General features: G+C 44.9%; 2 protein-coding genes across 2 annotated transcripts; both read right to left on the reverse strand.

Annotated features, from left to right (window-relative positions):
* Positions 1 to 7955: 7955 nt before the first annotated feature.
* Positions 7956 to 10155, reverse strand: LOC310821232 (lecithin retinol acyltransferase; the record flags this gene model as incomplete). Its single annotated transcript, XM_083693198.1, has 2 exons — positions 7956 to 8111; positions 9658 to 10155. The coding sequence occupies 2 exons, from the start codon at positions 10153 to 10155 to the stop codon at positions 7956 to 7958; spliced, it is 654 nt and encodes a 217-aa protein (XP_083549324.1).
* A 936-nt stretch (positions 10156 to 11091) lies between these two features.
* lrata (lecithin retinol acyltransferase a) lies at positions 11092 to 12454 on the reverse strand (the record flags this gene model as incomplete). The annotated part of the gene is made up of 2 exons (XM_083692611.1): positions 11092 to 11244; positions 11903 to 12454. The coding sequence occupies 2 exons, from the start codon at positions 12452 to 12454 to the stop codon at positions 11092 to 11094; spliced, it is 705 nt and encodes a 234-aa protein (XP_083548737.1).
* Positions 12455 to 13049: the final 595 nt, after the last annotated feature.

Raw genomic sequence — 13049 nt, forward strand, 5'->3', positions numbered from 1 at the left:
TGTGTGTGTGTGTGTGTGTGTGTCAGATGACAATCACGGGCGTGTGACCTGGTTATACCAGTTTGACGAAACGTGAGTGCCTGACGTCATACACACAGGGAAACCACGTTGAAAGACACACTCTCTCAAAACATTCTAACAAATCATTAGAATGTGAATGGTCAACCATGACGAATTAGCTCTGCAGTTTCTGATGTTTTAGGCTGAGTGATGATGGGCTCTAGAGTTGCTTACACTCACTTGAGCCTAACTTTCTGGATGGGAAAATATGAAGTTTACTTTAGTTCAGGCGGGTCACTTTAAGTCGAACGGTGCAACTGTGATGGGCAGGTGAAGTACAGCTGATTCACACATGTGCAAAACATCATCACATGTCTCAGGGACAAGGCTTTAATAGTCTGTCTGTTATCAGGCTGGGGATTAGTACGAGATGAGAAGTTGAATGGGAACATGTGGGGTAGATTCCCATTTTAGTTTCACTGAGTCAACTGACTGCACTGTCTCCAGGGGAACGGCTGATACCATTGTTGTGATCAGAACTGCAGATCAAGCATCTTCTCAGAAGCGATGCTGTCCGCAGGACAATCAAATCCTAGATGGATTTCCATTGTGGTCCTCTGTCGCTAGGGCAAAACTGGCAGTGCATCAAAAGCATGGGCTCAATTGAAAAATAGAATATGAAATAACACGTGTACTCGTGTTTTTTTTTTCATTATGTATGAAAACTACTTAACTACTTCCATTTCATTTTCAATGGGCTATTTCTGTAACCTACCTTAGAGCTGCATAATGCTTTTCGATAGCGAGGCCATCTCTGTCAATAGCGTATGACATAATACACTGGAGGCAAACATAATACATTTACATTTTTTACGTTTAGTAGACACTTTTATCCAAAGCGACTTACGACAAGTACATTTGTCTAAAGAAGTACACACTACTGTCAACACTTCTGACCTCAACACTTCTGACCTCTGCTTTTGGCCAGACCTTGGATTCAATAGGACGCATTGAGTGCTTTTCAGCTCAAACATAATGAACAATTCAGGCTGTTGTCTTTTCATATTTCAGATAAGGACAGTTTAAGTGAGCAGAAAGTCTTGTTTTAAAGCCACTGTACTTCAACTGTATTTCAATCTCTTCAATCTCTCCACTCTAGTTTCCAAGGCTCCTTATGAATTCAAATTGAATCACCCCAGTAATAGCCCTACTTCAATCATTGTGAAAAAAACAACTGGGGCAAATTTGCATTTATAACATGATGAATGAGCCCAGGGCTCCCATCGCTAGCAGCTAGCACTAGCACATTTCCAGTACAGTATGTGTCTAATCAATTTAGGTTTAGCATGACCACACGTATGCTTTCTCATGGAGTAGAGGTTATGGCTGTGTGCTGTCTGGGCCAGCTTTATCTCCTCCGCAAGAGATTCATCACAATTGCTCCTGCTGCCGCTGCACAGTGCTTACTCATCGCTTTAAATAAAGACATGGCAGCTACTGGCTGTGCTGACGCCGTTCTAATCCGCTCAGGCAGTTAGACTTGAGTTAGACCCAATCAGCCATGTAATCATGCAGGAGCAGGAGGCACCTGTCTCTTTCTCACCCCTTTGGGCCACAGTCTGGTTGTCATGCATCATCTTAGTCCATGTGTCATCTGTGGTAAAATGTTGATGGCCGCCCATTGGCAGCCACTGAGGTGGACTGTGAAAGCCTTCATAGGCCTATTGTATCCTACTGTACAATGTCAACTGTACATATTGATGTCTGTTTAAGGAATGATGGCGCTCCACATTTTTTAGCGTGAAAATTGTGAAATGGCAGAACTAGGAGGGAGCCTCAATTCTGTGATGTTGAGAGTGGTGAATATTAGATTAGAAGCTTCTGAACTGGAACTGAACTTCAAACACGTTGATAAGGGTTTGGAAAAGGGTCTTCCCATACTTCAGTCATTTTAAAACACCTATACCTTCTCAAAGTCATGAATTAACTCTGAGCTGTGTTTAAGCCTTGTGACAAGCCCAACTGAACTTTAACGCTAAACTGAATAAATTGGCCCAAACTAATGAAATCTTCAGTTTAATGTCAGATTTACATTTACAATATATGCAGATCTTTTCATTTTTGAAATCAAATTAAAATGCTTTCAAATCTATTGACATTTCAGGACTCGCTTTTAATCACCTGGCAGCTTGGCCTTCACCATGGAAGAGCTACTGCTTTGCACATTTTAATTAAAACTGAAATACAGTTTGGCATTCATAAACAGGTGCTTTGCTTTCATTGGATGGATGGTTGTTTATTTCATACTGGTCCATATTAGATCCATTAGTGTGTGTATTACATCAGGCAATTTAGGCAGAGGGATGAAGTGCACCATCTTAGAAAACCTGTCCACCACTGTCAGAATGGCAGTGTTACCTTCCGAGGGGGATAACCCTGTGACCAGTCCAGTCCAGTCCCTAAGTCCAGTGAGATGTCAGACCAGGGGCAATGAGGCACAGGAAGCGGACGCAGGAGACCTTGTTCCGGGCACACACAGGACAGGCAGCCACATACTCACCAACCTCTCTCTCCATGGACGGCCACCAGAAGCGTTGCCTGACCACGAAGAGAGTTCGCCGTATACCAGGGTGACAGGAGAGAAGGGAGGTGTGAGCCCAATGGATGACCTGCGAGCGATAGGAGACAGGAACAAACAACCGGTTCGGGGGGACAACCGTCCAGTACTTGGGTGTTAACACTTGCCTGTCTGACCTCTTCCTCAATGCCCCATGTAACAGCCCCCACCACACAGGAGGAGGGCAGGATGTTTGTGGGAGATCTTGGGGATGAGTCTGGGTCAAACATGCGAGACAGAGCATCAGGCTTAATGTTCTTGGAACCAGACTGCTTGGAACCAGACAGGAAAAAATAAATCTGTTAAAGAACAGAGCCCATATGGCCTGCCTGGAGTTGAGTCGCTTGGCGGTCCAGATGTACTCCAGGTTCCTGAGGTCAGTCTAAACCAGGGAAGGGTGCTCCGCCCCCTCTAACCAGTGGCGCCGCTCCTCCAGAGCCGCCTTGATGGCCAACAGCTCCTTATTTCCCGCATCATAATTTTCTTCATAATTCGTCTTCCACTCGTCCCCCTCCCTTATCCTGACTAAATGGTAAGCATTTCTAAGGTTGAGCTTAGTAAAGATCTTAGCTCCTTGTAACAGTTCAAAAGCTGTTACAGAGATAAGAGGGAGGGGGTCTTATTGAATACCTCCTTGAGATTGAGGTAACAGGAGGGAACACTAGAAAGATCCAGGAAGTTGAATCTGCTGAAACCAAGGAGACCAGGAGACCTAGTAGGCGCTGGAGGTGCTGGAGGCGCAGGAGGCGCAGGAGATACAGAGACCAGAGGTGGAGGACTGAAGCAGGGCAAGACGTTACAAGGGGCTGCTATGGTGGACAGGTCAGTGTGTTGAGGTCGACTGAAGGATAGTCTATGATGATGATGTTTGCTGGGCTACTGCTTTCTCAAGTATTTTTGAGTTTTTTAAGTTAGATTCCTCCATAGTTATGTGGCCAGACTTGTTATCCAGAGGATCAAAGATTCTGCAGATCAAAGATTACAGCAAGTAATATATCTACAGGAGCTTCTGGGATAAGGTCATTTGTTTCACTCTGAGCTGGCATGTGATTAAAAAAAATAAGTGGTCTGATAACCCAGGGTCGTGAGGAAAAACAAAGACTTCATCAATATCAATGCCACATGATAGAACTAGATCCAGAATATGATAGTGGTAGTGGGTAGGTCCAGATACAAGTTGTGAGCTATCAGACCACTTATTTCTTTTAGTCAAGAAAGCTTTTTCCGAGCATGTCAGCATCATAATCTATGTGAATCTCAGAATATCACAATCGCGTCATGGGTCACCAGAACAGGAACTCAACGCAAATTAATTCAGAAATGTTGAGTACGGCCCAGGGGGTCAATACAGAGTAATCAGACTTGAGCTACTGTGGAGTAAATACCATGCTACAGCTATGAGTACGACCTCCCTTTAATAAATCTATACATGACGAAATCCATCTATTTAACATTTAAGAAGAAGGTAAGTGCAATCTCAAAGCCCAAGGTTTCTCATCAGACTCAGCGGGAGGCCTGGTACCATTGTCCATCCTTAATGGCCCCGGTGAATTGTAGACATGACCCGTAAATCAATACTGTGTGCCTCTCTTCCCAGATCAGTGGTTGATCGTGTAGAAGGACAGCAGTTTCTTATTAACATTTCTCTCTACCTACCTGTCTACGCTAGGGGCATCATAGAGGGTTTTAACTACCAGCTATGCTCGGTTTTTGGCTTAGTGGGGTAATTAGAATCCAGTGTTGAATGAGTAAGCCTAGTTATTGAGGAGTGAAGCTATTCCCCACTGTTGTCAGTCCATCTCAGCTCGGATTAAGCTGGTCTGTACGTCTTATGAGGTGTCCCACAAAGACAGCACAGGCAGGGGGTTCATTATTTCCTCTGCAATCTTCTGCTTTGCAGTCCGCGTGTACAGCTACATGTCATACGAGAGACAGAGGGGGGTGAGAGGCGAGAGGGGGAAAGAGAACAAGAGAGCGAACTTGTTTAAGAAGAGAGAGTGGGAAAGGATGGAAGAGAGCATTGGGGGAGAGGGAATAAGAGTGAGGGAGAGAGTCTGCTCGAGAGAGCGAGGGGGGGGAGGGGGGGGGGGGCGAGTAAGAGAGGAGGAGAGGGAAAATGGCAGAGAGTGCATGTGTGAGAGAGAGAGACAGCGGGAGAGGAAAGGAGACAGAGCTGTGTATAAGCAAGTAATGGGTCCATTAGATGTAAACAGATTATTTTAGCAATTATATTACATGGGCCGTTTGTTTTAATGAGAAGGCAGTGATGTGGCCACCCAACTAACTACCACACACACACACACACACACACACACACACACACACACACACACACGCACCCGACACCCCTGCATACACACACACACACACACACCCATAGGCGTTCATTAAGCCTACATGATGGAGTAACAGCAATTCAGCACAGCTACTACTGCTACTACTGAGAATATGAGAAGATGTGTCTATTTTTCATCTTCATATGTAAATCATGTCATTTTTAAATGAGATACACTCACCAAACACTTTAGTAGGAACACTATACTAATACTGGGTAGGGCCTCCCTTTGCTCTCAAAACAGCCTCAGTTCTTCATGGTATTGATTCCACAAGGAAACATTCCTTTGAGATTCTGGTCCATGATGACATGGTTGCATCACGCAATTCTTGCAGATTTTTCTTGAAAGTGCACTTTCAAGCTGTGAATCTCCCGTTCTACCACATCCCATAGGTGTTCTATTGGAACACTGAACTCATTGTCATGTTCATGAAACCAGTTTGAGATGACTTCTGCTTTGTGACATGGTGCATTATCATGCTGGAAGTAGCCATTAGAATATGGATAAATTGTAGCCATGAAGGGATGCACACGGTCAGCAACAATACTCAAATAGGCTGTGGCGTTCAAGCGGTGATTGATTGGTATTAACGGGCCAAAGTGTGCCAAGAAAACATTCCTCACACCATTCCACCACCTCCACCATGAGAAGGTGTCCAGGTGTTCCTAATAAAGTGTTCCGTGAGTGTATATTGTATCGCGTATGTGAGAATATGAGAGTCGTGCTGAGCTGATGCTGTTTATCCTATTGTAGCAACACATTCATCAGATAACAAAAAAAATCATTCAATAGCAGCAGGGTATTATTGCCTGCAACCGCATGTAATACGATGTCAACATGTCATTTCTGATTCTGCGAATACTTTAGTTGCATATTTAACCACCCTTAAAATTAATGTTTATATGTACGCTACGGCTGAAGTCGTCATTTCAATTTGCCATGTCCTATGCCTTATTATGACAAAACCAAGCGTTGTCAGTTGGTAGTCCAATAGATTACACTATTATAGGGAATTGAATGGTTTGTTATTAATTCTTTACTTTGTTTTTCAGCACTGACTGCACTTTAACGCCTGATTTCATTCCTTTCATGTAAGGCCTGTTTTGTTTTTTTATCAGAAAGCTCTCAAATTATAATTGAATTTTATGATTTGTTTCTTTCGTTCTTTTCTCTCAGCACTGACCTTTTGCTGCTCTGTCTCAGCCCTCTCTTGTAAGATCTTTTTTGTTTGCTGTCAAATTATACTTTCTAGTGGATTTAATGATTTGACTTTTTCTTTTCTCTGTAATTCTGTCTTGGCACTTCTCTGAGCTTTGCCACTTTGTCTCATCTCTCTCTCTCTCTCTCTCTCTCTCTCTCTCTCTCTCTCTGGGTCTGGAGACTGAGCTGATAGGAGGCAGAGAACATTGCCCACTGGCACTTTGTTGTTTATAAGGCGCTGTGTTAGTCTCTCAAACACATTTGACGCTTCACTGCATCTGAAAATAATGACGGGCAAGAATTCAGCTGTTTGAATGTAACTTCAATTGTATGGATGTTTATTCAGATCCTGAGATATTCTGTTGAATTGTCTTCCCACATATCTTTAAATCGAGGTGCACTAGCTGAGAACAGCTCACTGGTGTGGTCTAACGCCATCTAGAGGGACTATAGGAAATGGCACCAAGGGGGTAAGAAAAAAAGGGCACATTTTTCATATTTCTGTGGTTATAAATATGTCTGGGACCTTCCTTCAGATGGAGGGCTTAAGAAATTAGAAGGAACAGTGTGGAGAGTAGACATGCGTCTTTATTTGAAAGCTAAAAAATGCACAGTGCCACGTCTAAGAGGATGACATATGCCATCCAAACCGACTCATTGTCCATGAGTCACTGTGAACTGAGATGCTCGATGGTAAATCAGTGTTTGGAACATCACTTATGTGCCATTATTTACAAAACAGAACATCTGGCATCTGCTTTTGAATAGTGTCATTATCAGGAACAACAGTAATGCCCTATAATTATTAATACTGTCAAATTACTACTACAATCAATGCTACATTGCATAGTTGCAGAGTAGATATCAAAATGTAAAAAAATAAAACCTAATTTTCACGAATCACTTTCCCATCTCTTTTCGGGGCCATGGCTTTGGAGGCCTTTCGTGATGCTATTCAGAGAGAGTGAAGTGTGTGAGGGGGGCTGAGCAGGGTGGGGGGGGGGGGGGGGTGAGCAGGGGGGGGGGGGGGTGAGGGAGGGCTGAGCATGGTGGGGAGGGAGGGCTGAGCAGGGTGGGGAGGGGGGTGAGGGAGGACTGAGCAGGGTGGGGAGGGAGGTCTGAGCATGGTGGGGAGGGGGGAGGGAGGTCTGAGCATGGTGGGGAGGGGGGGAGGTCTGAGCAGGGTGGGGAGGGGGGGAGGTCTGAGCAGGGTGGGGAGGGGGGGAGGGAGGTCTGAGCAGGGTGGGGAGGGGGGAGGGAGGTCTGAGCAGGGTGGATAGGGGGGGAGGGAGGTCTGAGCAGCGTGGGGAGGAGGGTAAGAGCAGGGTGGGGAAGGAGGTCTGAGCAGGGTGGGGAGGGGGGTGAGGAAGGACTGAGCAGGGTGGGGAGGGAGGTCTGAGCATGGTGGGGAGGGGGGAGGGAGGTCTGAGCATGGTGGGGAGGGGGGAGGTCTGAGCAGGGTGGGGAGGGGGGGAGGGAGGTCTGAGCAGGGTGGGGAGGGGGGAGGGAGGTCTGAGCAGGGTGGATAGGGGGGGAGGGAGGTCTGAGCAGCGTGGGGAGGAGGGTAAGAGCAGGGTGGGGAAGGAGGTCTGAGCTGGGTGAGGACAGTGGGGAGGGGGGTCTGAGCAAGGTGGGGAGGGAGGTCTGAGCAGTGTAGAGAGGGGGGTGAGGGAGGTTTGAGCAGGGTGGGGAGGGGGGAGGTCTGAGCAGGGTGGGTGGGGCGTCTGAGCAGGGTGGGTCTGAGCAGGGTGCGGGGGGGGGGGTCTGAGCAGGATGGAGAGGGGGGTCTGACAGAAGCTCCTTCATGATGCCATCCAGAGGGTGAGGGGTATGAGTAGGGTGGGCAGGGTCGTGAGGGGGCTCAGAGTCCCCAGGTAGAACATGGTACCAACCCCACACAGGGCTGTGAGGTAGGCATTCATCCTGTTGCATATGATCTTCCTCACCGCCGTACAGAACTGCAGGAGGGAGAAGGAAACCATACCCCATTAATAGATCATCATCTAAAACCAGGTTATATTGGCATCATATGTGAATTTAGCTGCCCCATGTATTTATTCAACAGAATGGTATCAGGGTTTATTTTCTGAGAGTTGTTGGTGTCGGTATTCATCATTTAGATTTAAAGTATCAGCTCCTAATAGTGTTAATAATCCATTTGATTTGTAAAGTGCTCTTCATAGAACATCTCAAAGTCAAAGTCAAAACTAAAAGAAAAGCAAGAAAAAGCATCTATACATTAAACATACTAAAAACAGCTGCACTGGTGTGGCATGGTGGGATGTGGACAGGAGAGTGTGGGTGGTATGTAGGCTCTTGTCTCAGTGAGAGAGAGGGCATGGTTGAACCAGTTTCTGTGAGGCACTAACACTAGATGGCGCTGCTCACCAGTGCACTATGGTCCCAATGGTTCGTTTTGTCTCAGTCAGCTGGGCCCAGTATTTCAGAACTTTTAATTCTTGGGCACTGTAGTGCGTGGGCGCATCGTAGGCCTATATGTTCGTGTCAGGCTACAACTAAAGCTTGCACACACGGTGGCCTTTTCTGGTCTACGTCTAGAAGTATAAGGATTTTGCTCTTTGTTTTTTTTTCTTTAAGGGAGTTATTGTTGGCTAGAAAACAAGGTGTTTTGGGCGTTCATTCTCAGAGCTAAGGAGTTGAGCAACTAATCCGTTATTTCACCATTGCATTCAACACAAGCATTCAATGAGCATGAAACAGCACTATAAAACTCACCAAATACCACATGACTGATGTGTGAGGAGAGGTTGTGTCCACCCCCACAGTCCCTCGTAGTAAAGCCCACAGATACACTTAACTCTGCACGTGAGGTCAACCTCACAGCCACAGGTTATTGTCCGATAATCTGTGTTTGGACACCAAATCCATGGAAATATGTGAGTATTTTCCCACGCGATCCATGTGCCATCACTCCCCCCCACAACAATATCCCTCACGTGAGACCTTTCTGATCCTGTGGTCACATAGGTGAGTGGACAAAGAAAGAGCTCTCTTTGTGCTTCCGCACTAACGCGTGGCAACAGGGTCATTTCATATTAATTGGAGACACTAGGTTCTTGGCTAAAGCTCGCGCCTTGTTATCACCTATTTGATGTGTAAATGTACAAAGCACCTAAATCAACAGTGACAACCTTTTGCGCAGTTGTGTGTTTGCCAAAGCGCCACAGGCTGCAGTAAATGTCTCAGTGATGATATATATTCAGAGTGTTAACGCTGGTTCGGCTGACATGAGTTTGAACCAGCAGCACCTCCCCCCCTGTGGTCATCAGCCCACTCTCTCTGACTATTATGTAACACTTTTATCCTACAACCTCTGCTGTACAGTATGTGCATGTGGTTCGGTGAACTACACTCACTTGAGGTACTGTAACCTTGCTGGAGACCTGCCTGAAGACTTCCATTGGTTAGACTTTAGCTGGGCTAATCGTGATCAGATGACCTAAGCTTGAACCCATGATAACAAGACATGACAGAGACCCGTACCTTGTATGTCTGGTAGCTGATACACATGCCGTAGCGGCAGTACATGACGTAGTGTTCACAGTTGTACCACAGCAGGCTGTAGCTGATGGAGCCCAGCAGTTTCTCCGCCCTGCGGCCCACCTCGTCCCCGTCCAACGCGGGCCTGCTGCACACCTTGTCCATGTGGTTGACCAGGATCTCCGACCCGTAGGCAAAGTCCACCAGAGAGTCCACCCTGACGCTGGCCTTCTTGGCGATGACCCCAAGGATGAGCCTGTTGTTGGTCACCATCTTGGCGATGGCGTCTTTGTTCTTGGAGATAACGGGGAGGATGTCCGGGATGAGGTGGGCCACCCGGTTGTTTCCCAGGTAGATGCCGAAGTGGGTGAACAGTGTCCTGGGCACCTCCAGCAGGTCCCCACGCTTGTAGAGGGACAGGTCGTATTTAGGTTCCGGTTGGTCCTCTTCCGTTGTGGCGGAGGCCACAAAGAACAGGTTGAGGATTTGGAAAGAGAACATTATGATGGTGGTGGTAAACAACTATGGTTGAATGGTTCGACATCTGGCTTTATATAGGAGTAGGCAGGGTTTGGGAGGAGCTACTCTATGTGATTAAGAGTTGGTCAACTTCTGAGCCAGAGTTTGACAGGCACTCAATCACAGGTTTAGTGCGGTTGACTTGATTTCACAACTCAGAGACTGGGACTGGTTTACAGTTTAGCCAGCACAAGTGCTGTAATTCAGGGGACTTGATTGGCAAGTCAGAAACATAAGTCCTTGTTTATTACAGTAGGTCATGAATATGCTCTAAGAAAAGGGAAATACTGCTAACACAGTCATTACTTAGCAGTACTGTCCACATTATGTGAACTGTATCAATCTCACTGATGGATGAGTATTTGATTATGTGAATCAAACAAGAACTAGTGTAGTATCTGCTAGGCTATATAACTAATATCACATAGATCACGGTATCATTTGTCATGCTTTGTGATAAAACTAACCCATATCCGTGTAGAATAATACTTTCTTACCATTCTTTTCATTGAATCAGACTTTCACACCCCCAAAAGATACAGTCAAATATAGTATGTCTTTCTTTTCTTTATTTACATTTCAAATATGTACAACTTCATTGAATGAAAACAAAAGGATCAGTTCTCAATATACATTCTTAAAGTTATTGTATTAATCAGCATAGTACTCTTAGAGTTTTACAATTTCACAAGCGCATCATCATTGAAGGAATTTCATTATTGACAGATTACACTATATTGACTTACACAGTAAGCTACAAATAGTAGAAAGTCAAAGTAGAAAAAAGGCACTTCAACCATTGTAAGCAGAAATGGATCATACTTTGTCATGTCCTGCCATCTTGTAGGCATCACAGGAGAAACATTAAACAAACACATTAAACGTCCATCGAATGTTAGGTGTGAGGCTTCATGTCCCTCAGCTGGCCATCCACAGAGTGAAGGGGATGAGGATTGTGGGTAGTATAGTTGCGGGTGCCAGGCCAAAGCAGACATTGGAGATGATTCCCAGGAGAACAGTGAGGAAGACACTCCTCTGGTCTCGGATGACTGACTTTAGACCCTCACAGAACTGCAAAGGAAAGAAATGATACAGTTACCATACATGTAAACATTTCAGAACTATTCATTTGTATATGCTTCATTTTAACATCTCCAAACTGTCCGCAGAGATTGGGTCAAATGAAATAGAACAATAGGAACACCTTGGATCCAAAATAATCATATCAGTATGGCACTGTAGCTCAAATTAAAATCTCAAAGTTAATGTAACTACATTTATTTGTAGCACTATACCTTGAATAACATAACTATGATGTTGTATTACTTTATTTTAATGCAATACACCATATGGAGCAGAGAAATATAGATTGATTGATGATGTTGGGCCTGTAAGTCACTGACAGAAATAGTCGAACTAGAATCATTATAATGCAAATGGTATAATTTAAATGTAAATCATCTACATCTAAATGTAAGTCTGTATGATATGTGATATATAAGAATATAATTAATATTCCAATCAATCTAGAATGTCAGGTTTCGTTTGCAGTATCCCCTTGAGAACGTAACACAGTAATGTAAAAGTGTAGAATATATAATTACCCATATGTCAATGACATTACGCGAGATAGGTTACATTTACAGTATCCTGTGTAGACCCAAAGGTCATGCATAAAAAGTAGTTATAATAGTAGAATTAAGGCATTTTGAATTAAAATCCAATTTACCGTTTCCGTTTGCTGACTTGTGGCTGAACCGTATCGGCAGTATGTCACAAAATGTTCACAGTTATTCCATAGTAAACTGTAAGGTATCGCCCCGATCAGTGTCTCAGCCCTCTTCGCAACGTCTTCATTTGGGATCGGTTGCACTTTGAGCATCATATCCATATGGTTCACTATTATGTTCGTGCCGTACGCAAAGTCCTCCACGGTGTCTACGCGCACCGTGGCGCACTTGAAGATGCATCCGAGGATGAGTCTGTTGTTCGTGATGGCTTTTGTGATTAGCATCTCATCGTTGGTCAGCACAGGCATGATGTCGGGGATCAGGTGCGCGACTTTGTTATCACCCAGGTAGATACCAAAGTGGGTGAACAACGTCCGCGGAACTTCCAGGAGGTCCCCTCTCCGGAATGACGGTGCGTGACCGTACGTCGCCTTCGTGCGGAGCTCCTTGCGTTCTCCGCGCTCTATACCATCCGTCCATTTGAGCTCAAAAAGTCTAAAGTTGGAGAGAAGCCACAGCTTCTCCACGAGAAATCTCAATAAGTGGAGCATGGTGAAACTTTGGAGTGAAAGTTTTTGCTGAGGTTGTCCAGGCGAGGGGGTTTATATCCTCCTCAAGTGCACGAGGAGGAGACAGCTGAGCTCAAGGTCTGTCCTGAGGATGCGATTGGCCACTGCTGACCTTCCCATGGCATTTACCATGCACTTGCGGTTTTGTTTCCAGTCAATAGAATCTTAGCATGTCTCCCATTAATCTGTTGGTTTGTTGTTGTGCCTACTGGTGCAAGACACTGAGGATGGCGTTTCATTTATTAATGAGTTCACAAGAATAAAGTGATAATAGAAACACTATTGTCATTGTAGGTTTATGTATCATATTGATAACATTTATTGTTTTTATCCATCACTCGTTTTTGTTGACAACAAAAAAGGCAGTTGAAAGTTCTTGATGGAAGCGTTTTCCCATTGGGTTTCCCTCATTATCAGTCATGCATGCATTTTCATTTCATGGTCTGATATATTATTGTCTTTTCTGTTGATCTACTTCAGGTTTGTGTACATTTATTTTATTTTAGGCAAAGTAACCATGTTCGCCAGACTCTCCTTGATGTGGACAACTGAAAACACTAAACACTACTACTACTGC

The sequence above is a fragment of the Argentina silus genome (genome assembly GCF_951799395.1).
Source record: "Argentina silus genome assembly, chromosome: 21".
NCBI classification, from domain to species: Eukaryota; Metazoa; Chordata; class Actinopteri; order Argentiniformes; family Argentinidae; genus Argentina; species Argentina silus.